This window comes from Pan paniscus, chromosome 11, assembly GCF_029289425.2.
Source record: "Pan paniscus chromosome 11, NHGRI_mPanPan1-v2.0_pri, whole genome shotgun sequence".
Classification (NCBI taxonomy): Eukaryota; Metazoa; Chordata; class Mammalia; order Primates; family Hominidae; genus Pan; species Pan paniscus.
The window spans coordinates 6,760,397-6,788,363 of record NC_073260.2 but is presented as its reverse complement, the minus strand read 5'-3'; the positions used below and the strand labels follow the sequence as shown (position 1 = coordinate 6,788,363).

At 54.0% G+C, this 27,967-nt stretch overlaps 3 protein-coding genes across 8 annotated transcripts in view; 2 read left to right on the top strand and 1 right to left on the bottom strand.

The window, feature by feature from the left end:
* CFAP77 (cilia and flagella associated protein 77) overlaps window positions 1-2,551 on the top strand; it is a 161,887-nt gene extending 159,336 nt beyond the window's left edge. Inside the window, exon 6 of the mRNA XM_003822405.4 lies at window positions 1,625-2,551. Coding sequence (XP_003822453.1) covers window positions 1,625-1,747 — 123 coding nt within the window. The 3' untranslated portion in view covers window positions 1,748-2,551. The remainder of the gene's footprint in view (window positions 1-1,624) is intronic.
* DDX31 (DEAD-box helicase 31) overlaps window positions 1-27,967 on the bottom strand; it is a 133,542-nt gene that overhangs the window by 33,797 nt on the left and 71,778 nt on the right. For 3 of the 6 annotated variants that reach the window (XM_003822407.6, XM_055117543.2, XM_008975984.6), the window contains one exon: window positions 22,281-24,378. The exons of 2 other annotated variants lie outside the window; for them this stretch is intronic. In XM_003822407.6, the coding sequence (XP_003822455.1) occupies window positions 24,132-24,378 (247 nt within the window). In that variant the 3' untranslated portion in view covers window positions 22,281-24,131. Of the gene's footprint in view, window positions 1-22,280; window positions 24,379-27,967 lie in introns of those variants that run through there. One more of the 6 variants, XR_612487.3, reaches the window with a different exon arrangement.
* BARHL1 (BarH like homeobox 1) lies at window positions 9,908-19,847 on the top strand. Its single transcript, XM_034929368.3, has 3 exons — window positions 9,908-12,460; window positions 16,592-16,814; window positions 18,515-19,847. Exons 1-3 carry the CDS (start codon window positions 11,995-11,997, stop codon window positions 18,807-18,809), a joined length of 984 nt encoding a protein of 327 aa, XP_034785259.1. The 5' UTR covers window positions 9,908-11,994; the 3' UTR covers window positions 18,810-19,847.

Here is a 27,967-nt window from a genome sequence, read left to right as displayed (position 1 = left end):
CTTTCACCTCAGCAAGTGAGGTGCAGGCAGCACCCTAGACACAGCATGAGTGGCAGCTGTGACACAATATTCTAGAAAGAATCCAGAACTTAAGAGTCCAGAGGTTGGGGGTCACCAATTCCCTGTGGGGGCAGCCCTGAACCACACTCTGCCCTAGGCCTCTGTTCCCTCGTCTGTGAAATGATAAACACAGTCCGAGGGGGATTCCACGTGGCCCCGAGCACAGAGACTTTCCCTACAAGCCCCTCCTTATCTTCCCTCTACCCCCTTTTAATATTTCAGCCTCTCTCCCCACATTTTTCTTCTTCTGTCACCTTTCTTCACCCTAACCTGCAGCGCCGTGGGCTTAGCTAACCACTCCGGGGTGGTCAACCCTGGCCTGGATTCTCGACAAGCACCCTGTGGCTGTCCTAGGCATGGGTCCTGCTTTATCCTGAACCCGCTGCAGAGCCTTTGGCTGCTCCTGCAAATCCAAACAGGACCTGCCCTGCCCACCCTCTACCTGGCCGCCGCATCCTCTCACAAAGTTGAGCTCTCTTGGACCCCAGGGCCAGCAGCCACGCTACCCCCTTTGCCCTGGAATCCCAACCCATCCTTCGAGACCCCCTGTATGCATCTCTTCCCCAGGACCCACCCAATTTGTTCTCACTGCGCACTCCCCAGCCCTCTGTCCATTATAATGAAATAGCTGTGTAGTTACTGCTGGATGTCTGCTCTCCCTCTAGATTAAAAGCTCCATGAGGGTAGAGCCGAGTCTCTCTGGTTTACTGCCATATCCCCCACATCTGACACAGAGTTGTGTTCAATAAACATGCATTTCACGAATTAACAGATGGATAGAAGCCCAGATGCAGGAATGAGCACGTGAGCCCAAACCCTTTCCACCCTGTGCCGCCCTTAGGTTATCCCAAAGGAGAAATGCTGAGGCAGGAGGATGTTGTGCTGTTAATGGGATGGATTTTGTAGCACTTGGAGGTGATGTAACAGACACAGTGGACACCAGGAGACGAGGCGGGGTCTTCACCCACCACCATTTCTTGAGAAGAAAGAGCAGGCTGAGATACCGATTGCACAAAATCTTAACTGAAGAGGCTCCCATTCCTTGAATCTGTCTCCCTTGCATTTTTTTTTTTTTTCTGATTTATTCTTGAGCTCTGGTTCTGGTGATATTGAAGTTCAGCTCTTGACTCCTGTGGTGGCTGCCACCGGACAGGAGGGAAGTGATCTAATTCCCAGCAAGGGAGTGCAGACAGGGTCAGGAGGTCCCCCTTGGAGAGGGTGGCTTGTTTGGGGTTTTTAATGGTGGAAAAGTAGTGCGTGAAGGACACTGGCTACTAGGTCCCATTGCGTGGTCATCTGGTCATGGCCTGGTGATTTTTGTTCTGCCTGTATCTTCCCCAGCAAGGATCTGGACAGAAGGATGAACAGTTCCCCCAGGTAGCCCCTGCTCTCTGCCTCGTGGCTCAGCACCAGGAGGCTCACAGCACTTGCTGTGACTTCCTCCCTCTTACAGCTATTTTTATCATTACTCTAAGATTGAAGCAGGGGGCAGGCGAGGGGAGCAACTGGAATGAGCTGCACCGAAGTCTCCCCTCACCCACCCACTCTTCCCTTCTTTCCACAGGTGGGCCGCCACCTTGATACGTTCCCCACCGAGGCCGATCGCCAGAGAGCATTAAAAGCCCACCGGGAAGAGTGTGCCGTGCGCCAGGGGACCCTGCGGATGGGCAACTACACCCACCCCTAGCCCCTCCCTCCCCTGCCACGAGAAGCCATCTTGACATAGTGGAAAATTCCCAGAAGGACTCCCTATCTTGCCCCAACCCTGACATTTCCCCATTTTTATGCAGGTTCTGCTTCAAGGAGCTCAGATTCAAGTCTTAGGCTAATTGTTTTTGGTAAAAGTCCCCCCTTTTAGGTTAGCCAACATTAGTCTCCACTTAGCCCCAGTGACCCTCTACCTGGAGCCTCCTCCTCTCCTCCTCCTTCTCCTCCTAGGGCAGGCTCACCCTGCCTCTTCTCAAGCCCTCACCTGCCAAGACAAGCCCAAATTACAAGACAATTTTTCAGACTCCAGGCTAAGGGTCGATTCCATGGCTCTGCCCATTAAGTGTTAAGAACGACCTGTGTATTTGCTGCAGAAAGCATGACAGTGACGTGCTTTGAAAGCCCTCATTTTCTATTCCAAACATGAGTTTTAATTGCTCTTTTTGGGATGCCTGATGTCTCATCACGGCAGTATTATCTCTCTGGGACCTCTGACAGCAGGAAGAGCCAATGGTTCATTACTCGAGCCTGCCCCCGCCTCCTCAGTGCTGGGGCCCCGTCAATCAAGCAGGCCAAGTTGGACTCCTCCCCCAGGACTGACTTTGGAAGGTCAACCCACTCTGGAAAAAGCCTTCCAGGCCAGGGGGTAGACTGCTGAACACAGGCTGCTGAGCTTCTCAGCCGAATTCCTGGACACTTCCTCACTCGGTCTTTCCGTGTGTTCTTTGGATTCTCTCTGCAAATTTTATGCTGATCTATTTTAAATTAAAAATGCTATTTGTCATCCTCCTTTTGTGTCTCCATTTGAAAACCAGTGAGCAAATCAGCCTTAGAGACATCAAATGAGGGTGCTGCCACATAGAGACCTCTCAAGGTAAGCTAACCTCCAAAACATTCCAGCCACACCTTTTTTGAGGGAGGCAAATTTTCAAGTTTTAAATATCATTTCTAATCTAAGGGTTTTGTTTGTTTGTTTGTTTTTGAGACAGAGTCTCACTCTGTCGCCAGGCTGGAGTGCAGGGGTGCAATCTCAACTCACTGCAACCTCTGCCTCCCGGGTTCAAGCGATTCTCCTGCCTCAGCCTCCCGAGTTGCTGGGACTACAGGTGTGCACCACCACACCCAGCTAATTTTTGTATTTTTAGTAGAGATGGGGTTTCACCATGTTGGCCAGGATGGTCTTGATCTCTTGACCTCATGATCTGCCCCCCTCGGCTTCCCAAAGTGCTGGGATTACAGGCATGAGCCACCGCGCCCAGCCAAGGATTTCTTTCTTTTTTTTTTTTTTAAACAGAGTCTTGCTCTGCTGCCCAGGCTGGAGTGCAGTGGTGCAATCTCGGCTCACTGCAAGCTCCACCTCCTGGGTTCACACCATTCTCCTGCCTCAGCCTCCTGAGTAGCTGGGACTACAGGTGCCCGCCACCACGCCCAGCTAATTTTTAAAAAATATTTTTAGCAGAGACGGGGTTTCACCGTGTTAGCCAGGATGGTCTCGATCTCCTGACCTTGTGATCCGCCCGCCTCAGCCTCCCGAAGTGCTGGGATTACAGGCGCATGCCACCATGCCCAGCTAATTTTTGTATTTTTAGTAGAGATGGGGTTTCACCATGTTGGGCAGGCTGGTCTCAAACTCCTGACTTCAGGTGATCCACCCGCCTCAGCCTCCCAAAGTGCTTGAATAACAGGCATGAGCCACCACGCCCAGCCCCCAGACTCATTTATCCAACTGCCCACTCAGCATCTCCCCTTGGGTGTCTGGCATTCACTGTTAACCACCATAGCCAAGGCAGACACTTGACTTTTTTTCTGCCAAACTTACTTCTCCCTCCGTCTTTCCCATCTCATAAGTAAGACCACCATCTACCCAGCTGTGGAAGCCAAAAGTCTTCAATACTCATTTTCCTTCATCCCTCCAATCTCCCAAGCAGGCAGAGTCTGAGTGGGCTGGCCCTGAGCAGGTGGTAGCACGCCATACCGCAAAAGAGTGCGAAGCGCAGCTCTGCCCAGCAATTTCCATGTGATCTTGAGCAACAGTCCTATCCTCTCTATGCCTCATCTCAGAGACAGGACCCCACGCATCACAGACTGTGTCTTCAAGCTAAATCAGGTGACCATTACATTAAAGAATGTGCATGACATGATTAGTACAGCAACTGGCACTTTTAAGCAATAGATTAATATGAATTATTATTTTTTTCTTATCACTGACACACACTGCAGAGGCATCGACCAGAGCCCTGTGAGTGACTGAGGGACTGGGCAGGCCAGGACGCTCACGAGGACGGAGGGCTTTCATCCAGATACATCCAGAAGCTGAAGGATATTTTGAATCGAGCCCACTCTTTCGCTCTGAAATCCCCTACGGAAAGGGGAGGGGGCACATCAGGAGGCAGAAGAGTTTCCTGAAGAACCCAAAATTGGCCCCACTGTGGCAACAGAGATGCCCTCCCAGGCCTGCTTTTCCCCAGGACCTGGGCCGAGGCAGGCAGGACAGGCTCAGCTAGGAAATCTCTTTTGTTTCTCCAATCACTCCTTGCCCCATTTGCTGTGGGACCCGCTAGGGCTGTGGCAGATGCCCTGGGAGCATCACTCTGGGTGCTCTCTGGAGTCCTCCGGGTGCTCCCAGCCCAGGCTGGAAGCAGTGCTCACTGGAGAGACCCTCAGCTCCTTGTCCTACAGCGCCACCCGCTGGCGAGTCTGAGTCAGAGGCGGCGGAGATTCCCGGCCCTTCCCTCTCTCCTGGCGTCCTTCCCCCACCAAGCCTGGTTCTTCCCACCTCATTGATTATCTGTGACTGCACAAAGCCCCGAGTCTGATTCTGGCCTGATTCTACTTTCTTGGGTATCCTGTCACCTCGGCCAAACCCCTGTCCTCACCTGAGCTGACCCTGGCTGGGGCAACTACCTGCCCTTTATGACCTGGATAGAGTCCCCACAGCGTCCAGCCTGGAAGGGCCTTGGGGATCATCTTGTTCGTCTCCCTCCACTGCCATTTCCTCAACTTCATAGGTGGAAAGTGGACGTGAAAGGAATCCTGAGTCCACTCAGGAAGCCAGGGCAGTGAACTCTCCCAGGCCAGCGACGTCCACGACACATTCCAGAGCCTGCCCCCCAAAACCCCTTCCCAATGAAAGATGGATGGAAATGGGGATAGCCTAGCTTTCCATCCCAAGTCCTCCCAGTCACGCACCAACAAATGCCGGGTGAGCGTGAGTGTCGTTGGAGGTATGACTTTGTGCCTCCGTTTTGGCTAATTTCCTCACTGGCTGGCAGTTAGGAACATTCTACCTCCTGGTTGACCTTCTTGGCAACACCTCATAGGAGGTTTAACCAAAGAGGTCCACAGGCACTGTTTCCACAGGCCTAGGGAGGCAGCTGGTCTGGGCCCTCACCTGGCCTGCTTGAAATTCTCTGAAGTCCCCTCCAAGGTAAGAGGGAGGCAGCACCACACTTATGTGCACCTGGCAAGGTGGACGGGGCAAGTGCAGGACTGGGTGCCAGAGCGTGGAGATGGAGCCGTTGGGAAGAGGACTCATGAAGATGGACAGGCTTAAGGACACCTGGAGACGAGGCTGAGTCTTCACCCACCACCATTTCTTGAAAAGAAAGGGCAGGCTGAGATACGGATTGCACAAAATCTTAACTGGAGAGGCTCCCACTCCTTGGATCTGTCTCCCTTGCATTTTTTTTTTTTCTGATTTGTTCTTGAACTCTGGTTCTGGTGCTGTTGAGGTTCAGCTCTTGACTCCTATGGTGGCTGCCACTGGGCAGGAGGGAAGTGATCTACTTCCCAGCAAGGGACTGCAGACAGGGCCAGGAGGTCCCCCTTGGAACATCCAGGAGAAGATAAAGGGTGGTAGAGCTACTTAGCATCCATACAGTGGCAGGATAGACTCCCCGGATGAAAGGTCCAGCTCTCCTCCCACACTGACCCCCACTGGCTTCAGTCCATGGCCAGATTTTTAGAGCCCAAACTTCATTAATTCTGTCTAAGATATAACCATATAATTAACAATTTCCTTGGTCAGAAAAAAGAAGGTGGTTCTGGAGTCTCACTGTTGTGGAGGAATGGTAGCCATGAGCTACCATAAGGCCAGCCATGTCTGCTGCCTGCCTAGCAGGGGACTCCTGGAAGCACCGCTCATAGGCCACAGACCCAATTCTAGTCCCCAGGGAGGTCCCTGGATCCACACAGAGTTGGTTTGGCTTTTAATTCATCTATCCCAGTGCCCCAACTAAACCACAGATTTAGAAATCCAGGGAAGGCACATCTCTGCAGCAGCAAGCTGATCCCAGCCTAGGTGCTGAGGTGTGCCCCCAATGGCAGCCAAACAGGTCTGTGTCTCCAACCAAGCACCTTCGCTTGCATTTATCCGTATGAACCCAATCATTCTTTTTGCTGTACTCATTTTTACTTGGGAAACCCTTTGATGCTTAAAATCATCATTAAGGAAAAATAAAACTAGGTTGGCTTTTTATGCAGGTTCCTAGAATTGAATGCAGGTAACTTATAAACTTGAATGTACAATGGGAGATTATCTATGAAGGGGATTTAGATCCATGGGCACCAATGCGTTCTGTGGGCTCCATTCAAGTGGATCAGTTCTGTCCCACTCTCCATGACTCACCAGCATCTGGCATGAGGCACAGGATGGAGGGTATGCTAGGAAGGAAGGGAGGAAGGAAGGAAGGAAGGAGGGAAGGGGAGGGGAGGGATGGAGAGAGGAAGGGAAGGAAGAAGGAAAGAATGGAGGGAGAAAAAAAGGAAGGGAGGGAAGAAGGAAAGAAGAAACAGGGAGGGAGCGAGTGGGGAGGGAAACAGGAAGAAAAGGAGGGTGAGAGGAAGAAGAGAGAGGAAGAGAGGAAGGAAGAAAGGGAGGGAAGGGGCAGGAAGGGAGGGAGGAGGAGCCAATGGGAAGGAAGGGAGAAAGGGAAGAGGGGAGGAAGACAGGAAGGAAGGGAGGGAGGTAGGAAGAGAGGGAAGGATGAAAAGAGGAAAAGAAAAAATATGTTCTTTTCCTGGTTTCAGGAGCTCTATGAGGTTTTAAGCTAAAACAAAACAACAACAACAAAAACACATAAGAACAGCATGACCTTGAAGCCCACAAATTGCCCAAATCCTTGTCCAACTCAACTGTTTGCAGAGCAGAGAGATGGCACCCAGGCCTGGCCTGTATCGTTCGAATCCTCTGCTCACTTTGCCTTAAAAACTGATTTTGGTAGGAAGACCCTGGGTAAAGGTGGGTGCTGACTTTTCTAGAGAGGGCTGAGGAGACAAGCCTGAGGACTCAAACCTGCCAGAGGAAAAAGGCTCTAGCTATTACTAACAAACAGCAGTTGTACTATGAATTACGTAATTGCTATTCTTCGAGCCTGCAGCCAAGTGCCAAGATTCCTATACGAACCACGTGAAGAGGGCAACAATATCCCCACCTTACAGCTGGAAGAAAAAACAGCTCAGAAAGTGACTTGCTTTAAAAAAAGAAAGACGGCGATTTGCTGAAGGTCACAGAGTGCATCCTGGAGTAGGATGAGACGGGAGAGGCACTCACATAAGGGGCAAAATCTAAGAGGTGCCAAAAAAACTCAGGCACCAAAACCAATGATATTTTAATACATTTTGAAAATCAAAATGTAAGCATTCATGATGGATAAAATATCAACATTTTAAATAACATCTTATGTGACCTGCCTCATCTCCTTCACCTTAGTCCCAGCCCTGGATTCTAGAGTCTAGAGAATTTGAACTCAAGTCTGACCAATTCCGAGTCTGTCCTCAACAACCCCTGCCCATATGCTACCACTAGACCCAGCTATTCAGAAGCTTGAACAGCTCTAGTAGGAGCCCTGCGTTTAAGCCACCATTCATAAGGGAGGAAAGACCACTTTGGGATCATTCTCAAAAAGCTTTGGGCAGATTGCTCTGTGTGATTCTGCCTGGGGACCTCGGTGAGCAAAACCAGCAGAAACAACCCATTCGCTAGCTCCAGGGCTGAGAGGTGTTACGTGGAGAAGGAGGTGGGGCTAGGAGAAAGTTGCTAAGAGCCATGACCTAGCCAGGGTCTCAGGCTTGCCCAAGTCATTCCTGACCCAAAGCCAAACCCAAGCCAAGAGCCCCAGGTGGCGAAGAAGGACATGGATTCTACAACCAGGTGGCTTCTGAACAAGCAGGGGGACTCTCCCACCCGCATCTCTCACTGCCATGTTCCGATGTTAATGCCTTTGTACCCAAGGGAAAGCCGAGGTCTGGGCAAGAGAGATGAGTTGTCCAGAGTGTGGGCAGTGCCAGAGCCTTCTGGGGGCTCCTTCATGCACCTGCCTGCCCTGCCCCTGGAGAAGAGCAACTGTGGTTGGCTCTGTGGGTATGGGTGGGAGGTCTTGGACCTGCTAGGGCTCTGAGTCCATCAAGAGGCTAAAGGTCTAAAAGAAAGCAACACCAAAGCACTGGGCAGGCAAGGACTGGAATTGGAAGCAAGAGATTTCAAGAGGAAGTGGGAAGCTGGGGGATGAGAGGAGTTGGGGTCCTGAAAAGAGAGCACAGAGAACACAGAACTTGGACACTGGGGTGGCAGTTCTGGCTCTTGGTTAAGACTGAGTGATCCTGGGGACCCCGGCCCTTGATGTACCTTCATCACACTGATTTTATTTCTTTTTTTTTTTTTGAGGCCCCCAATGCACCCCTGCCAGTCCCTTGGGGAGGGGGCCAAGAATTGCTCAGGGCGGGGACCTGGGGCTGGGGAGAGGGGCCTGCCTCCTGCTGTGTGAACAGGGGCTCAGAGAAGTTGGGCATATTGCCGAGGCTCACCCCTAGCTCCTTTGGACCTGGAAGCCCTGATACCCCACGCAACCAACCAGGCCTCTTTCCCAAAGGTGGGAAAGTAGGGTGGACTCAGGGCCCCCTGGACGCTGAGTAAATTCCCAGCTAAAGGAGAGCTCAGGTGAGCGCCCAAAAATCTCTTCCGCAGTGGACAGGGTGAGATGCAAGGTCCACACCGATAATGGGAAAATCAGAGGAGGAGGCACCTGCATGGAGCTGGAAATCCCCAAATCGGAATAAAACGATGTTATTGAGAGAGGGCTAAATCCCAGAGTAAATTTCAAACGAAATAAATCGCACAGCACATTTTAGATGATAATAGACGGCGGTAACTCAATACTAATGATAGTGTACTGACAACCCGCTAATATTCTTGGGCTCCAAGAAGCCCGGCAAAACCGGCTGGGGCGGCAGGAGGTCCGGCTTTGCTGTTCTTTCCCACCGGGAGAGGTTGGAGCCACCCTCACTCCCGGCCGCTCTCAATCGATCGCAGCTCCCTTTGCTCCGAAGCTTCGCTTTCGCTGGGTCCGGGATCCAAATCCCAACCCAAGAGCCAAAGGCCAGAAAAGGCCCTGGCGTTGCCAACTGCTTGTCGCCCTGGGGAGGGGCGGCTCGGGACCCGCCCGGGGCAGAGGAGGACAGAGCGGACGCTCTGGGGACCAGGCGGTCCCGCGGATGCTTGGCCAGGGGCATCGCCGTGGCTAACAGGCGGGTTGTGGGGTGGAGGGGGCTCGCCGTCGATCTAAGTGAGGATCTCGGTGCTCCGAGGAAGATGAGATTCCTCAGGGGATGCGGGCGCAGGCCTGGGAGGAGTGGGTGATGGGGAGGGAAGTGGGGTCTCCAGAGACGCCCAGAGCAGGAGCAAGGCCAGGCTGGGGACTGGACTGGAAGAGCCAGGGCAACCGGCTCTCCTCGTGATTTATGGGCCCCTCCTCATCCACCAAACTGAAATGAGCTGCCGGCCCGGCCCGCCGCGGGAGGTGCCCACTGCAGTGGCCGCCGCCGATCCAGAGCCTGGGCCCCCGCCCTCCCGCCTCCCCGACAGCTTGCAGCCGAGCCGGGCCACTGTCCCCCGGGAGCCGCCCGTCCTCACCCCCAGCCCGGCCGGCGGCGGGGCCGCTTCCAATCTGCCGGCGGGCACAGGGGGAGAGCGCCGGGAGCCGGGCGCGGGGCCACCGCCGACCTAGCCCGAGGGAGGAGAAAGTTTTTGCTCCTCCCGACCACGCCAGGCTGCCCCCGGGAGAATTCTGCGTTTAGAGGGCATGCGGGTGCCTTACGATTTGCTGCGGTCTCGGTCGCTGAGCCCGACGTAGGAGCCGGGGTAGTTTCCTGGGGGCTGGGGGTGGTGGCAGGGGCGTGCAGGCCGGGCTGGAAAGGCCTGGCTTCCCGAGCCTGCGGGGGGGAAAAGGACGCCTCTGACCCGCCCGACCTCGATGAAGGCGTTTGGGCTCCGCTCTGTCCGCCCTTTCCGCCGCAGACCCGGGTTGCGATCCCTGAGGCTGTGCAGAGAGGATCCAGGCCCGGGACACAGTTCGGATCTGCCCGCGGTCCTGGGCCCCAACGCCGGGGGCTGACCCTAGAAAGGCGCTGGACTGGAGCCCGTGACGGGGTGGGAAGGGCGAGGGGGCGCATGATTCACAATGAAAAGGCCACGTTTCCAGAGTTGCCTTGAAAATGCATCCCTGGACGAGCTCTGGCTCTGCGTGGAATAAGAAGCCGTTAGCAGGCGTCTACACTCGCACTCGGAAGCTCTTGCGTGGGTCCTGTTCAGAGGTACAACAGCACCGGCCCCCCAAGAGGTGCCCATGGGAGAGGCCATCAGCGGGGGGTGGGCGGGTTACTGCCTTCTTTGTCCCTTGAGCTGCCTCCCTTGAGCCACACGGATTTCTCGAGGTCTCCCTAACGCCCCTGACAAGATCTTGCCAAGTCCTCCAACCTCGCCCTGAAGTGAAGCCATCGGTCTCGTCACTTCCCAGGAAGACACCTGGCTTTCCCCACTCCCGCCAGGCCCACAGGGTCCCAAGAGGCCAGAGAGACAGGACTGCAAATTGTCCTACATGGGAAACACCGAGAGCCCAACAGAAATGCCGCAAACAACATAACTTGAATTTTCTTCCCCACACTAGAAAAGGGGTTCTCGACGCGCGCGCGCGCGCGCACACACACACACACACACACACACACACACCACACTTCTTTCTCCGCTGGTTTTAGTCCCTTTCTGCTGCTGGAGGAAGAAAAACGGGGGAAGAAAAAGGATCTACAATAGACCTGCCGACGAATAATTTGAATAACTGTGGGAAAGGGTCGGGGAACGCTAAAAAAAAAAAAAAAAAAAAAAAAGCCCAGCGCACATCCCAGCCCACCGCAGCGCAGTCGGCTCGGCCCCCTCCCCTCCAGCCGTACCCCCCTCGGCTAATCACCCTCATTAGGAGCTTCGTCACCGGCCTAATGAAAGCAAACCGTGTGGAAATCGCCGGTAAACAGTTGGGTCTGTGCTGTAATTAATTCGGTGTCTCTTTTAATCAAACTGAAAGGGAATCGGGCAGCGGCTTGCGGAGCCGTGACATCACCCCCAAAATCGGCCAGAGCCAATCAGCGTCATCACTCCGGGGACACGTGGGCGAGTCCCCTTTAAAAAAAACACACACAACACAACGAAAAAAAAGAAACAACAAAAAAAAAACCCAGACCCAAAGTAAAAGTGACACAAGTTCATTTTTTAAAGGAAGGGGGGGAGGAGAAGGCGCGCGCGGACCGGCAGAGAGCTGCCGCCGAGGAGCAGGGAGGCGCTGTCCACGGTGCTGACGGGCCCCCGGAGCGGCGAGGGCGCGGAGAGAGGACCTCCCCGGCCAGGTGGAGAGTCATGAGCCGCGGGCAGCCGCCGCCGCTCTCCGCGGTGCTGATGCCGCCAGGTGCGCTCCTTTCCGCCCGCTGCTAGCGCGGCCCGGGCCCGCAGCTATCTGCGGTGCTGAGCTGGCCACCCTCAGCCACCACTTGCCTGGAAGAAGCGTGCGGTTTGGATTTTTAAAACGCCATTCTTTATTTAGATTCCAACATCCTCGCGTTTCTTCTGTGCCAAGGGGGCCCTCGGGCCGTCCGTCTCCCCCTTTGCTCTCCCCAACTTGGCGCGCCCTCCCTCCCATTCCTCCCTGACACTCCCACCACCCCCCCTCGGCTCGGCGGCTCGGCGCGATGCTGCAGAAGACGCACTGAGCCCTTTTGGATCTAATGCGCAGAGGAGGTTGGCCCAGAGCTCCCGGGCTCCCCCAAGGCTGAACTGCGTCCAAGGTGCCCGCAGGCTCCCTGCCCGCCTTCCCCATGCCAGCCCGCAGCTAGGGGCAGGGGCAGCGGCGGCTGGGGTTGGGGGTGGGTGGGGAGCTTTTGGGGAGGACAGGTCGCAGCTTGGCTATGGAAGGCTCCAATGGCTTTGGGATCGACTCCATTCTCTCCCACCGCGCGGGCAGCCCCGCCCTTCCCAAGGGGGACCCCTTGCTCGGGGACTGCCGTTCGCCCCTGGAGCTGAGTCCACGCTCAGAGAGCAGCAGCGACTGCTCTTCGCCAGCCTCTCCAGGAAGGGACTGTCTGGAGACGGGCACCCCACGGCCTGGCGGGGCATCCGGCCCAGGTTTGGACTCCCACCTGCAGCCCGGGCAGCTCTCAGCCCCGGCCCAGTCGCGCACCGTCACCTCCTCCTTTCTGATCAGGGACATCCTTGCCGACTGCAAACCACTCGCGGCCTGTGCACCCTACTCTAGCAGCGGGCAGCCGGCAGCCCCTGAGCCTGGGGGCCGCCTTGCGGCCAAGGCCGCGGAGGACTTTAGAGACAAGCTGGACAAAAGTGGCAGCAACGCCTCATCGGACTCTGAGTATAAAGGTAAGAAAGCAGGAGGTGAAAACTTGGGGGGATGCTATGTATCTAAAAACTGACATTTAAAAGGAATACACATGGCGGGACATGCACTCGCTCACTTGGGGGCTCCCCCAGGGCTCAGGTTGAGCAGTGGTTCTCCTCAGAACATTTCAGCCAGTCCTGTGGTTATGCCTTTGAGCAACAAAGAGTCTGGTGGAGACAGTGTGGGCAGGGGAGGGATACTGTGTGCCCCAGAGGAGATTTCCCCAAAATGCACAAAGCAAACTTTCTAAACTTCGACTGGGACCCCTGCCCTTCCAGCAGTGCTGGTGGACAGGAGCAGGTCCCAATCAGGCCAGTGGCTCTCTAGGAAGAAACCGTGCAGAAGCAATGGAAGACTGAAAGGGTTCTGCTTTATAGAGTGAAAATACAGCAGAAAAATTTCAGCTGGAGCCCTGAGAACAGTCAGAATTTTCTGCCTTTTAATCTACATTTCCAGACAGGAAGAGAAACAGGGCTTTTCCTCCCAATGGGCCCAGTGTGATCTGGGTTCTGTGAGTCATGAAAAGAGGCACTCACTTCAAAGCAGAAACCTCAGCCAGGAAGCTGCCTGGGAGCAGGTCAGGGGGCTAGTGGAGAGGGCAGTACCCTGCACCCACCCCCCAACGGCTCTCATTGAATTTGATTTTAAGTGCCTTGAGCAACCAACTCCGGGTTTTATGCAAGTTCCAGGGATTCCTGAGTAACCAGCCTTTTCTCCCGCTACACTGGGGTTGTTGCCCCTCCACTTTTCTTTTTGCCTCTATGAATCTTCGTTGTTGTTTGTTCCATTTTCATCCCATCTTAACCAAGGAGATGAGATCAGGGTTAAAAGGAAAGGGAGAAGGAAGGAAGGAAGGAAGGAAGGGAGGGAAAGGGAAGAAGAAAAAAAAAGAATTCCCTAATTTTGTTTCTGACCCCCAGTCACTACCTCGACTTTAGCTGTTTTTCAAAGCCAGAGGCACAAAGTTCTTTCTAAGGGAGAAGTCAAGGGGCAGAAGGTGAAGAGGAGTATGAGGGCTTCATGGGAGACAGCCCCACGTCCCCATCTAGCAGATCACTGGGAGTGGGCAGAGGCTGTTCAGAGCTCTTTCAAGCACATAATTGATTCCCAGAAATCTTTTCAAGAGACAAAATTTCCCTGTAAGGGCAACTTCTTTATTGTCTTGCCCCCTCCCCCAACACCCGCACCCCGCCCCCAGCGCCATACCTCCTGGTCCCTATTTGGACCAAGTCTTCCCAAAATTTTAGGAAGGCTCATTGAACACCCTCCTCCCAACCAAGAATTCGTTTGTGGGTATGTCCTGACTCCAAACCGAAGTTCATCGGTCCGACTGCACATCCCATTTTCTTGATTTCCCCCACACAAATGGCCGAGCCTCCTTCAGCCAGGCTGTGCCGACCATGCCTGGAAAGTAGGCAGGTTTAATGGAGCAGCCAGGAAGAGATCCAGAGGCATGCGGGTGCCCCCAGGCCCGGGCCCAGTGGTCCTTGCTCCTCCCCCCGGGGGCCTGCTTAGAGAGGCAAAGAAAACTTGCGCTGGAGAGAGACTGGCATGGAGAAGGGGGAGGAGGAAGGAGGGGGAAGTCAATGTAAATATATATTCATAACATCATGGTTATTATTTACCATTTGCAACAAGAACGGCCCCGCTTTACAATGTAAATATATATTCATAACATCATGGTTATTATTTACCATTTGCAACAAGAACGGCCCCGCTTTAGTTAGAGCAAAGAGCACGAATCTTCCACCGCCCATGCTAACGGCTGGAACTGGAGATAGTGACACAGTTAGGCCCTTGCCTCCTTTTATTTATTTGCCCCCAGGAAGGATTTTGAGGACAGGTTTCGTTTAAGATAATTAGAATATCAATTTTCTTCTCCTGTCTCTGAGGATATCTGATCGGGAGGTGACGAGGGCCGGCTGTCTACATATCGCTTAAATAGGTTTGGGGCGAAGGGGGGTAGAAGGTCTTGCCCAACCCCCACCCCAGGTGTTGCTGCCTTTGCCCCTAGTGAAAAAAGGAGCAGGGCCAGGCAGCGAGGCCTTGTCTGGAGCGTTTCTCAAACGTGGAGGGGACTTTTTCAGAGCTGAGAAACAGACACCCTGAGCCAGTCCGTGGAGCATTTAAGCTGGTCTACTCTCCAGCCGCCTTCCAAGCTGAGTCATTTCCTCCAAGGAGGGCATGGGGGAAGGTCAGCCTCATCCCAAGTTTCTGCTATCAAAGGCTCTTCAAACAATATTTATTTGATAATATTTAAAGAAGCCAAAACTCAGCTTTGAAGTAAGGTGGTCGGCGACACTAGCGGCTGGATCCAAGGTCCAGGGAGAACCCAAACCAGAGTTTTGTTCCCAGCAGGCAGGGTCGGTGAATGGGCCTGGAACTCGGGGACACTGAGATGTAGCCTCTAGAATCAGAGTCTGGGAAGCCAGTACCCCCTGGGCTGAGCCTATCCAAGAGGAGGCCAAGGCAGAGTGGGCACAGAACCTGCATTCAAAGGCTCCAGTCCACGCTGGAGGGGGAACAGAAGAAAAGCCCCAGTAGCTGACCCATTCTTCCTGACACCACAAACTGAATACCTCCCGACCTCCAACGCAGACCTCGTCCCTGAGAAGCGGGGGATTTTCATTAAGTACCCCAGGCAATTTAGTCAAAAAGTAAGAGTTCTATGATATCAAGTTTGAGATTTGGATGATCGTTTCCTCAAACTTATTTAAACTATCTGTCTGCACAGACAGAACTCAAGTCCCCCTATTCCAACACATATCCTCCTGATGGTGGCCATGCCCAAATATGGGGAGCCCACAGGGCAGGGAGAGCCTGGTGCCAGCCTGGAGGAGGCAGGTGGAAAGCCTTAGCGGGCTGCCGTTTCTCCTCTGCGCTCTCCTGGCTCACCAGGCTGGATGCCAGGCCCTCCTTGCAGCCAAGCGCTGCCTTTTCAGTTGAAAAGTCTCGATCCCTAGCGGCTCAATTAACCGGATTATTGTTTCCTACAGAGAGAAATCACCTTGCATTCAGCTGAACCCCGTCACTGCAAACGCCACGCACAATGAAACTCCACCATAAAAGAAAACAGAGAAAAAAGGGAGTAGGTTGGGGGAAAGCCCCAGTCTGAGCCGCCAGTTTTGGGGAAGTGGTCTAGCTGGTTACATAATCGCTTTAGAGGGAGAAGGAGGGTGAGCATTGAGCTTGTTCGATTAAGTGTTTTCTGTGCAGTCAAAGCCGAACGAAAGTGTCTGGGATAAAGAAACTACCTGTGCCAGGTCTATCCTTCGACCTCAGGAGCTGGGCCCCCGGTGCAATTCTGTCCCGACTGTGGGGTGTAAACACACGATGCCACGCAGGTGTAGCAGGAGCCATCGTTAGCGGGCAATGTAATGACAACGGAACGCAGACCTGGGCAATGCGCGCTGCGCCCAAGGGGCAAGCGAGTGGCAGGGTCGCTTATTCTCCCAGTGCTCGGCGCTCGCAGACCCGGAGCCTTCCGCCCAGCGCCCTGTGTAGGTAGCGAGTGTCGGGAGAAATCATCACTACGAATTCGTTTCCATATAGGGGCAACGCCAGGCGGGGCACAATGATCTGTCCTTGAGGACAAAGAGTGATTCCGGAGAGAGCAGGTTTTTGTCCCTCCACGCAGGTTTCTCTCCCCAGACCCCAGCCTTCGGCTTCCTCCCTTCCTGTCACGGACGCAGCCGGAGAAACTGGGGCCCAGACGCGGAGCTCACTCCGCCAGAAACCCTGGGTCCCCTCCCCTACGCTGGCAGGCTGGGTCCGGTTCCATCGTCGCGGCTCCGTTTATCCCTCCCGGGAGCGCGGGCAGAGCGCCGAGCGCGGCGCAGGGACTGGAGTTCTCGCCAGCTTCGGGTTCTTTCTCCCCGGAGCTGCCCGGGGGGTCTCGGCCTCGGGCGCTCCCGCCGCCGTCCTGTTCCCCTCAGGGTTCATGTCCTGTTCCCGGGGCCCCAGAGGTCCCGTCTGAGAGCGGCCCCCGCGAGCTTGGGTGTCGCGGAACCACCGCTGTCGGAAGCCGAGGTTACACAAACGCCACGGGCAGGAGCGGGAGGGCACCGGCGGCGGCTGCGAGGCCGGGCCCTGACATGCCGCTGTGTCCGCAGTGAAGGAGGAGGGCGACCGCGAGATCTCCAGCTCCAGGGACAGTCCCCCGGTGCGCCTGAAAAAGCCACGCAAGGCGCGCACGGCCTTCACCGACCATCAGCTGGCGCAGCTGGAGCGCAGCTTCGAGCGGCAGAAGTACCTGAGCGTGCAGGACCGCATGGAGCTCGCCGCCTCGCTCAACCTCACCGACACGCAGGTCAAGACCTGGTACCAGAACCGCAGGTGAGGCCCGGCTGCGGGGGTAGAGGCAGAAAGGGAACTTCCCCTTTCCTCACAGCTCCTGGAGGGGACCAGGAGTCTACAGGTTGGTGCTAAGGGAGGGCCCCAGAGCCTCCCCCATTCTGTAAAAGTGGGAAACTGAGTCCCTAAGGGGACAAGGCCTTGCCCAAAGTCCTCACAGTGAGGGACAGAGATGAGACTAGACTTGGTGTCCAGCGTCCAGTCAGCCCTCCCCCGGATGGGTGGACAGACACATAGGCCACTGAAAATCCAAGTCCTGCCCCAGCTCAGCCGGAGTGGGGGGAGGTCTGCCTGGAGCCCCCACCTGAACCAGCGTGGGTCTTGGAAGCCCCAGGCCCTTGGAGGGGTGACAGTCTTGATGCCCAGGAAGCCTGTGAAGAGGACGGCCAGGCAGTGGCCCTTGGGGTGTTGAAGCCTGGCCCAGACCGGGCAGCTGCCGCAGGGGCCTCTGAGTTTCTGTGAGGCTCTTCAGGCCTCCCCAGCCTTTCTGGTCCCAAAACCTGAGCGGGGAACTGGCCAAGCCCTTGCTCCTTGGGGACAGGGTGACTGGGAAGTTGGTGTTGGGGCACCGGACTTGAACCCATTTCCTAATTTCCCTCCCGAACACGCTCACCAGACGTAGATGCAAATGTACAAACACACAGGCATCCACACACTCAACCCAAATAGCCACACACCGACACACACATCGATACAACTTGCAGTCACACACGCACGCACGCTCAGCCCCACAGTCACTCGCACGCTCTTAGCAGAGGTAGGAATGGTGCTTTTCATAAACAAGCCTCAGAACACATCGCCCCATTAATAATAAATACTGATTACTGCTCCGGGCATCAATAATTAAGGCCTGTTACAGTAATTACACAATTATGATGATGATGAATAATTCAGGGAGGGAAACAGGGCTGGTGTGGCTGAGCCCACCTTAGCGGGACCCTGGCTGGTCCGCCTAGCCTCACCTGGCAGGTGAGCCTAGGGTCCAGGCCTGACTTCTCCAAACCCCAGGCCGTTGGCTGGCCAAGGCCTCTGGACTTTGGGGCCAGACAGTGCGCAGGGCTCGAAGTGCGAGCCCTGGAGGATGGCAGGTGCAGCCTGCTCCAGCCGGCAGGGCGTGCGAGCCGGGAGCGGGTCCTCTCGAGCCGGGAGCGGGTCCTCTCCGGTTGCCATTTCAGGCCTGCTCGCTTCTGCGAGCTTGCAGCCCGGCCAGCCTGCAGAGGAATCAATCGCATTCCCTTCCCTGACCAGAGCACCCCCCCCATCCCCTCAGGCCTCTCCAGGGTGATCCTACCTTCATAAAGAGGCACGCGCAGGGAGGAGCCCCCCTACCCAGCTCCAAGGGTTCGTTCTGCGATCTCCTGGGCAGGGTAAGGCGCAGTTAGAGCCGGGCTTTGGGGTCAGACAGCAGGGCTTAAAACCCAGGCTCCTTTTTGAAAACCGGCCCAGACCTCAGTTTTCCTCTCTGTAAAGTGGGGTAAGAGCCACGGAAGGCCGGTGGAAGATAAAAGGAGAGGATGCACGTAAGGCGTGCGATGGTGCCTGGCACTCGGTTATTTATTAACAAATGAGTACGACCCCTCTTGGCCTCCCTACAGGCTCTCTGGGCCAAGCAGTGGGGAGGGGCTGGGGTCGCTGGATGCCCTAGCCCTGATCCCGCCATACGCGTTTATTTCGGCCCCCAGGACTAAATGGAAGCGACAGACGGCCGTCGGGTTGGAGCTGCTGGCGGAGGCAGGCAATTACTCAGCGCTCCAGCGGATGTTCCCGTCGCCTTATTTCTACCCGCAGAGTCTGGTTTCCAACCTGGACCCCGGCGCGGCGCTCTACCTGTACCGCGGCCCCAGCGCGCCGCCGCCTGCTCTCCAGAGACCTCTGGTGCCCCGCATCCTCATCCACGGACTCCAGGGCGCCAGCGAGCCGCCCCCGCCGCTGCCCCCCCTGGCCGGCGTCCTCCCACGCGCCGCGCAGCCTCGGTGAGGCGCCCGTCGGCTCCGGGGCCTCCTCCCGCGGGCTCGGCGTGGCCCCTTCCGCCCACCTTTCTGAGGGCGCAGGTTCGACGCCCTTTCCCGGGAGGGGGCCCTGCCCGGCCCTCCCTGGCGCCCCAGCCCAGTGCCCCCCGAAGGGCCAAATGCCAAGTCCACTGAGGCCCGGACCCCGGACTGCGTCTCCCCAGCCCCCCTCGGCGTCCTCTCTCGCGGCCGCTCTGTCCGGGAGCCATCCCCACCCGCCGGGTGTACATACGCGTCTCTGCCACTCCCCACCCCCAGCCTCTGCCGGCTCCCCTAGGCGCCCCTTTCTCCCCAGGAGCGGGTGCGGCTGATTCCCAGGCTTCGCTCTCTCCCACGCCCCTTCTACGCTCCAGGTGGAGAACAGCCCCTCTCCCCGCGCCCCCGCCAGGGAGACAAGGGGAGTGCGGAGCCCCGTCTCCCTACCCCTCGAGCACCTGGGCCAGCGGCTGAGCTGTACATACCGTGTGCAAAGTGTATATGAAGTTATTTATTCGTGACCCATGAGCCCGTGACCGTGTCCGTGGATTAGTGAGTCTGTGGCCTGTGCCCTCCCCACTCCCAGGCGGGGCAGGAAGGGGCCGAGGGGGCTTGCCCACCCACCCCGACCCCAGCCCCCAGCCTCAGCCCCGGTCCGGGGGCAGCCAGGCCGCTCGGGTTCTCTCTTTTTTAAATGTCGAAATAAACTTCTTACAAATGACCAGGCGCCTGTCCGCGCTCGCGTCGCTGGGTCCGCACTCAACCCCTCTCCCATCCCTCTCCTGGGGACTCGGTTTCCTTCCATCCTCAATAACGAAACATTTTTGTCCCCCTTCTCTTCCCCGGTGCTGTGGACATGCGCGGGGGCCCCGACGGGACTTGCTGGGGCCGGGGTCTCCCCTCCCTGGCCTCAGTCTTCCCATCTCTACAGCGAGGCCAGCCCGTTGTTCCCCTCCTCCTCTTCTGTCTCCATCTGGTTCCTAGCGGCTCCCAGACGGTCCCGAGGGCCGGGGCGGGGTGTCCGTGCCGGAACAGGCGGGGGTCAGCGCGGGGCCTCAGTCGGCTGCGGGCCGGGCTGCGGGGCCCTCGCCGAGCCGACTCATCTGGCCGCGACAAGGGCCCCGGCAGCTGGTGACCGGCCCGCCGGGCGCGGGCCGACAGATGGGCTCCGAGGCTGCTCCCCCCATCACTCCCACCCTCCGCCCAGCGTCCGGCCGCGCTCGGGCTCCCGACGCTCGCGGGCGCCAAGGTGGCCCGGGCCTCCCGGCCTCCCGCACCAGGCAGGACTCCGCGCGCCTTCGCTGCGAACCAGACGCCACATCGGGTAAACCCTCACTCCCACATCTTCTCACCTCCCCTTTACCCCGGGAGGAGGTTGGAAATGAGACCCAGAGGGGAGCCAAATCCCAGCGTCTGCCCCATCTCTTCTGGCTGCCCCAGACCGCAATTCTAGCATCTCAGGGGAGAGGGGTTTAAGTCCCGAGTCAGACTCGAGGCTTCCAGTTCACGTTCAAAGGGCCACGGTCACCTGAGACTGCTCCCTCTCTGGGGAGGTGGGCGCAGGTGCTCCCTTCCCACACACCACCTGCAGCTCGCTAACCCTCAGCGCTGGGAAGTTTTGGGGGCCGGCAAGCCGTGGCCCCTCTAGTTTGGGGGCAGGGTTTCTCTGAAGACGGGGGCTGTGTTCAGACTATAACCCCTCTCGAAAACCATACCCACAGCCAGGTCCGCTACTGTTTCCTCCCTGCCCCCAAACACCCTCGCACAGCAGCTTTCTTTCCTGGGATGGCGAGGGTATTATTCTAATTTTGCAAAATGCACAGCAGCTAATTAAGTCAAGGAGCCCCTCGGCTTTCGAGTTCTTTTGCATGTGAATGGGGGTTGGTAAATCCCCAGCTCTGGCTCTGGTTGGGGGTGAGGAGAGACTGTCCCCAACTCAGGGTTAATGAAGTGGGAAAGGAGTCTCTCATAGCCTCCTGCAAACAAAACCCCCCATGCAACAAACCCTGCCCAAATCCTACATGGATTGACTTAAACCCAGGGGATAAGTGCTTTAAATTAATCTCATTGAATAAGAATGAGACCAAACAAAACTCTTTAAAATCATATTAAAAATCTATCAAAGGACAACTTGCACTGGTGTGCTTTTCATTTTGTGAAAGTGAAGGAGATAGACCGTAGCAACCACCCTCACATTTACACAGTGGCAGCGCAAACCACAGACACATTCTCAACTATGTAATTGTCCTTGTACCTCAGAGGCGATTTCATATCTTACATTAATGAAGAACAAGGCTTCCCTACAAGTTTATAATTAGAATATTTTAAATTGTCCTGCACATCCCATCTGCAATAATAACTTCACAACCTTTGCAGTGAGGTGGGCTCCTGCCTTCCATCCACTTAGAAGGCTAAATTGGTTTCTGTTCCCAACCCTGAGGTTGGGCGAGCTCTCGTGTAAGAAAAAAAGAATGAATGTGGGACCCCAACAGGCCTGACAATAGGAGAGGGCTGAGAAGCCATCTTCCCCCGCTCTGCCACTGACCCATCCCCCCTCATAAACGCCGACTCAACAGGGAGGGGGCAACAAAGTTGAAAAGAAGTTTAGAGCTCCCTGCTGGCCCTCGGTCGCAAGGGAAATTGAGGACTGGGGCAAGTTGAGAAACTGAGCTGATTTGCAGGGTGCCCCACTCCCCCCACACCGACAGGCCTGGCTCTGGATTCTTCCTAGTGTGGAGCAGATTAAGAGATAATGTCTAATGGTCAAGGGGGAGGTTTAACAAGACCAGTTAAGAAGCCTTTTCAAGCAGGGCAACTTCTCCCGTGGAAAAGCCTTCAACTTGCGTCTCTATGAAGCAACGCCTGGATTTTAATGGCTTCCACTGACTGTGGCCTGAAGGGCTAAGCAGGGAGGCCCCTGGCAGTTTGGGAGATACCTGTTCCGAAAGGTCTCATTTACTCCCCTCTTCCCTAAAGTTCTCCTCCCTTCACCCCAGGGGGAAAAGAAAAAAATCAAAATAACCCACTGGGCTTTGTTAAAAAAAAAAAAGTCCTTTATTGAGATTTGGTTGGTTTGTTGCTTCTCTAGAGTGCAAGGGGCTGTCTGCACATCAGCACAGACTTCATCTCTCAGCAACGGGTCTCTGCCCTTCAGTGCGTGAGAATGAGGCCCGTCAACTGCTAAGGCTGTGGCAAACATGAGGATGTTTTGGTTTCCAAAAAAACATTCTACAAGCCCACTTGGGGGAAACGCTTTTAGGCTGCAACATTCTATTAAATGTCCAAATTCTGTGTGACTCTAAATATGGGAACCAGGCTTATGATATAGAGACATGAGTAAGTTTGGGAAATTTTAAAAAGAGGCATGATTAAACATACACAAAAATTAGAATATGTACAGTGGAATTAGGCTGAAGCTTTGCCTAATTGGTGCCTGAAATGTATAATCTGTCAAGAGCCATAATAGAAGAGAAAGAGATTTATTTTAAGGTTATTTAAATTTAAACAATATTAACCTTAAATCTGCTAAATCCATGTTTCTTTATTAACTGGGGTAATATAGTGATTCTACTTAGAAACAGACCCACATAGCATCTATGGCAAGAAACCCTCACCATAAGAGTTAGCAGATTAAGTGTGTAAGTTTTGATCTTGGAATTATCGTCACTCACACATTGCATGATTCTAGCACTTCTCTTTCCCCCCAGGGATGCAGAACTCTGCCAATTCGCCCTTTAGTGGAATGAGTACTAGGGGGAGAAAAAGTAAGGTTTCTCTTTGATCATCCCCAATCACTGGCATTAATCCTGTTTTTCACACAGCTGGGTTTTGTCTATAAAGTTTGATCCCTCCTTTTCTCATCCAAATCATGTGAACCATTACACATCGAAATAAAAGAAAGGTGGCAGACTTGCCCAACGCCAGGCTGACATGTGCTGCAGGGTTGTTGTTTTTTAATTATTATTGTTAGAAACGTCACCCACAGTCCCTGTTAATTTGTATGTGACAGCCAACTCTGAGAAGGTCCTATTTTTCCACCTGCAGAGGATCCAGTCTCACTAGGCTCCTCCTTGCCCTCACACTGGAGTCTCCGCCAGTGTGGGGGCCAATGACATTCACCTGTGTCTAGAACGGAGGCAAGGATGCTGACCCCCCGTGGTCCCTGCAGGAAGGCCCACCTTGCCAACTCTCACCACCCTCTCGTGGCCACTCAGACCTTCCATGGATCTGGGGGGATCTACTGAAGTGGTGCCTCAACACTGGTCCTGGGGAGACCACAGAGGGCGGCACAGTCACTGCAGAGGAGAAGGAAATTGAGAAGGCAAGACACAGTGGAGAGGACAGGAGCGGTGCCCACAGGTGTGGAGGCCTCCAACCCTTTCTCTTCTGGACCCCTCTGCAAGTGCCCAAATCTTACATTTATTGGGAAATCAATACGCTCCAGGGGGCCTCTTTCAAACCTCCCAGAAAACACAATGCAGGGGCGGGGCGGGGCGGGCAGCTGTGGCCTGGGTCACAATACAAAGACCCCCAGACCTTTCTTGAAGACAAGACAGGATTTGATAGGGAAAAAAAGCTTGGGATACTGGTGCCTTTTGACTTCAAAGGCAAATAATAAAAAGCCAACAGTAAATCAATTAGCCCTGAGAGAGTGAGTTTTCAGTGGACATGAAAGAGGGAGCAATGCATGTAAATGCAACCTCGTGTTTCCAGAAGAAAATAAGAGGGACCACGAGCCTGAAAACACATTCGTATTTTTTGACCCAGACCAAAAACTTTTGGTCCTTTTTAACGGTACATTCCTACATTAAGAAAATAATTAGTGATAAATATATTCTCTTTTTGTACAAATTCAATTCCAGTTTTTAACACCCTAATTCACAAAATTCATGCCAATGTATGCGCTGATAGGCTGAAGCCAAGCTGTGAAACTTCAGAACACAGTTAAGGGCAGCAATCAAGCCCGTTCCAGGCTGACACGCAGGGCGTTCTTACATCACATCCCGGGGTGCCAGCTCAACCCCGGCACGTCAGCACCTGGGTGAAGGGAGTGCCGGGCACTGATGGGATCAATACAAGACACAGACCCCTTCTGTCCGGAGCTGGCTAGTCTCTACAGTGCCCCACACCACTGATTTCTATCAGGCTCCAGGGCCTCCCATGGAGGAGAAGGGCTGTGGCCCCTCTGATTCTTGGGGACGTGGTATTCAGGCAAAGGCGCAGTTATTTTTCACAAGGCTCCTCTGACAAGAACTGGACATCAATCCACTGCCACCCGGGGCTTCCAGGTTCCACTCGAAGACCCAGAGAGATTTTAAACTTTCTGGGAAGTCTTGCTGTCCCGCTGTAAACCTTTTTGGGTTTTTCTCCATTTTAATGTTTTCCCACGGCCAAAGCAGGGTGTCGGCTGCAGACTGTGCTGCAGGGGCCGGCCACCAGGCTCTCCAGGTGCGTTTTGCTTTTTGACCTTGGCGACGCCGGCCTCCATGCCGCTTGAGTATTCCGAACGTAGGATTTCAGCGAGGCTGTGCTTACTCTGGGTCTTCTTATGAAGGTCAGGCCTGAAGAACAGTAACAGCAGAGAGGGAAAAGAAACTTCATTATTTTTCTTTCCCATTTGGAAAGAGGCTGATAGCAGCTGGTTCTGAGACTGTGAAGCTGACATTTTTGTATTAACAGAAGTACAATCCCTTCAATAGTACTTGTTTTGATATTCGATGCACCAGAAGATTAGATACGGCGCTGACAGATTTTCATAACAGTGGCAAAATATCATGGCATTTTTAAAAGTGAGGCTTTGTTCTGTGTTGTTTTCATGGGGAAAAAAAGAACTATACACCCTCATGCTCTGATGGCAAATGAGGTGTATGATACAGCGGTTTGCCAAAGGACAGAGAAAAACCCACCGTCACACTCAACAACATGAAGCAGTGAAAGCTCGCGGCAGCTTCCCAGTAACCCCTAAGCAGCTTAAAGCAACTGGCCTCCTCATGGGCTCCTGAGGGCTTCAGGACTCAGCCCTGCGGGAGCAGAGTCCAGCAAGCTCCACGCAGCCCTCCAGGGTCCCAGAGTGAAGGCTGGGATGACAGCCAGATAGCTCTTTATGAACGGAAAAAACTCTTAAACATATTTCTGACCCTACAAAACCCAAACCCAGGGCACAGCCTGGTCAATGTCTGCATCTAGGATTAGACCAGCAGCTTTCTGCAGCCCACACAAACCCGGGTGTTAGAGGGAGGTCTCTCCCTACCCTAAGTCACTCAGAAAATGCCAAAGGTTGAAAATCAATTTCCGATGTCGAATCCTGATAACTGTTCTGAAAAGATGGCAATTTTACCATTTGATCGGAAGATCAGAGGAGGAAATTTGTAGATGTTCAATCATACATAAGAAGAATGATTATGAAAACTGAAGAGTAAAACAATGTTTCTTAAGACAGGATTTTAACCAAAGCAACAACAATAAAACAATTACCAATAAATCCACACTTCCTTGCTGGCAACTCCTTCAATACCAAAACGGCAATGTCTTAGGATACTACAGTGTCATGGAGTTCTCACAAAGACATATGTTACGTTCTGCTACTACATTCAGAGCATTTTCTTTGCTGTAATCAGAGAATAAACTGAACTGAAATTGTGGTCAAAATAAATGTAACAATGCCTTTAAAACCCAAGAATTAGAAATAAGACTAATAGTGTGTTGTTAACCTGACTGTGAAAGCTTGTAGAAACCCATTATAACCGAGCTAAAGCAATAATACCTGTTTCTAATCACACTCCAGAGGACAGAGTGACAGTCATACAATGGTGTTTTCTATTGCAACATACAGGAAGACACATTCAAGCCAACCTCTGCAGGAAAAGAAGATCTGAAACAAGGGGACAATGAACAGATAGCATTTAAAGGCCAGGAGTTTATGGGGTGAGCACATCAGGGCAGGATGTAGTGAGAAGATTAGAAGTATACAGGGAAGACTTCCTGGGGTCTGTGGGAAATGATTCACATACACAATCTCTTACAATCCTCGCTCAACAAGGTGGGTACGGTTATTATCCTCATTTACAGCCAAGGACACAAAGACTTAAGGAGGGTAACCTGCCCCAGGACCACATGGCTGGTAAGTGGAGAAGCCAAGAGGCAAACTCAGGGCAGAGAACGATTTGCCGGGTCAGCGGGGGCAGGACTCAGCTGGACCAAGGGTGGAAAATGGTGAGATGTGATGGGAGGGGTCCTCTGTGGTCTCCTAAGGACTACTTCAGCAGACAGTGGGGCAGGAGCCAGGCAAGTGAGTAGGGAGTGGTGAGGGGAGACAGCAGAGCTGCAGGGTGGAGGAGGGAGAAGCCAGGGTTGGAACTTGACTATCACTCATTAGCTGAGGACACGGAATGAGTGACTCAGGCTCTGTGCCTCAGTTTCCTCACTGAGAATGGCACTCATAGGTGTGATTGATTAGAAAAAATCAAGACATATAAGGGGGTAGCTGGTGGTTGGCATGTGGATCGCAGTCACAGTTAAACATTAGGAAACTGAGGTCTGGAGATGCCACGCACCTCCCCCAGAGCCACACAGGAGCCAGGACGGGCGCTATGGCCCCTGACAGCTGGGCCGGGGCTCTTCTGAGAGCATCCACCACTTCCCAAAGAGCAGCGAGTCTCATCATGGGTCACCCACCCAGTGCGGACCATGTGCACCAGTGTCCCTGGAGGAGGTCCAAGCTGCTGGGGGCTGACCTGTGGTTGGGAAGTGGCGGGAGACAGGGCCTGTGGTTGGGCGCACTCAACTTGTTCCAAACTGAAGGCTGCCAGTTCCTGTGCCTGTAGTTTATTTTTAGTCAGGTTATGTGACAGAGTGAAAAGGGTCTGACAGGAGGGAATGCTTTTTCTTCCCTCTTGTTTGAAGCCAGGTTCACAATGTGTATAATTTTAAATGTAACAACCTAAGTTTCAAAATATGCAAAATTTCAGTCAAAATATGCTCCCCAGCATAAGCTCCAGCACTTCAACGATGGCTCCTGCTACCGCTAAGGCAAAATAAAGAACCAGCATCTTACTGGAGTGACTGATACACTAATTGCCTACAGAAGCGGTGCGGGCTGCGGGAGCATCTTCCAGGCACCAGCGCTCAGGCAGTGCGCCCGTGCTCCCAGGCTGCCATCCACCCAACAGAGCAGAAGCCCACACCCACAAATGCAGCCTACACAACAGGCAGACACCCAGACACCACCGGGGCCACTTCTACAGCTCCTCCAGACCTGTCCCGTCACAAACACCGTGGGTCTGGGGTGGAGGAAGGCAACCACTAGTGCGTACATTGCGCCACTGAATAGGAACAGGAGAGCCCACGTGGTGGAAGAGGACGCCGTTCGAAAGCACCTTTTGGAGATGGGTCCTACGTGCCTTCAGTTATCATCACCACCTTTCCTGGCTATTTCATCATGTTAGTCAATGTCCTCTTGACCTGGGATGCAAAGCCAGCAGTCCACTCACTCAGAGGTTCCGGTGGTCAGCAAGCAGGCAGAGGGTGGCATCTTCCAGCCCAGACCTCTTCCTTAGGTGGGAGAAGCTCAGGCCAACCCTGCAGGGGTTTCACCTGCTGTCACGACAGCCACCTCAACAAAACCCATTCATCCCTTGGCCAGCTCCCTGTCTCCTTTTCCTTTGTTCCAAGGCCCAATGCTGAAAAGGCGAAGTACAGATGGGAAGATGAACTGCTCTAAACCCAAGCATGCGTTGGGCGCTCAATTTCTCCTTCTGCCAAGCTGCAGTGCTCCCAGGAACCTGCCAACTTTCTCGCCCTCCTTGCCCTCCAAATACCCGCACCCCTCTCCAATGGCCTTCCTGAGCATCCACCATAGTAATCCTGTAGTTACCAAGCAACAGATCAGTTTATCTAACCTCAGGGAACTCCCTTGTAGTGAAGGCTGAATAACCACCCCCTCAGTTACCAGGCTGGATTACTCAGCAAGACAGGCAGATGCCACTTGCACCACCAGTAAGGTGAAATCACAGCCTAATTAGTAAATCAATACACCCCGTTACAATGAGTACTGGAGAAGAGAGATCGCAGGGCCTTCTCCCAACTTTATCATTACATTCTCACAACGATCTTCCTAGGTAAAAACCCATTCTAATTCAGGCTTTTGCTAAT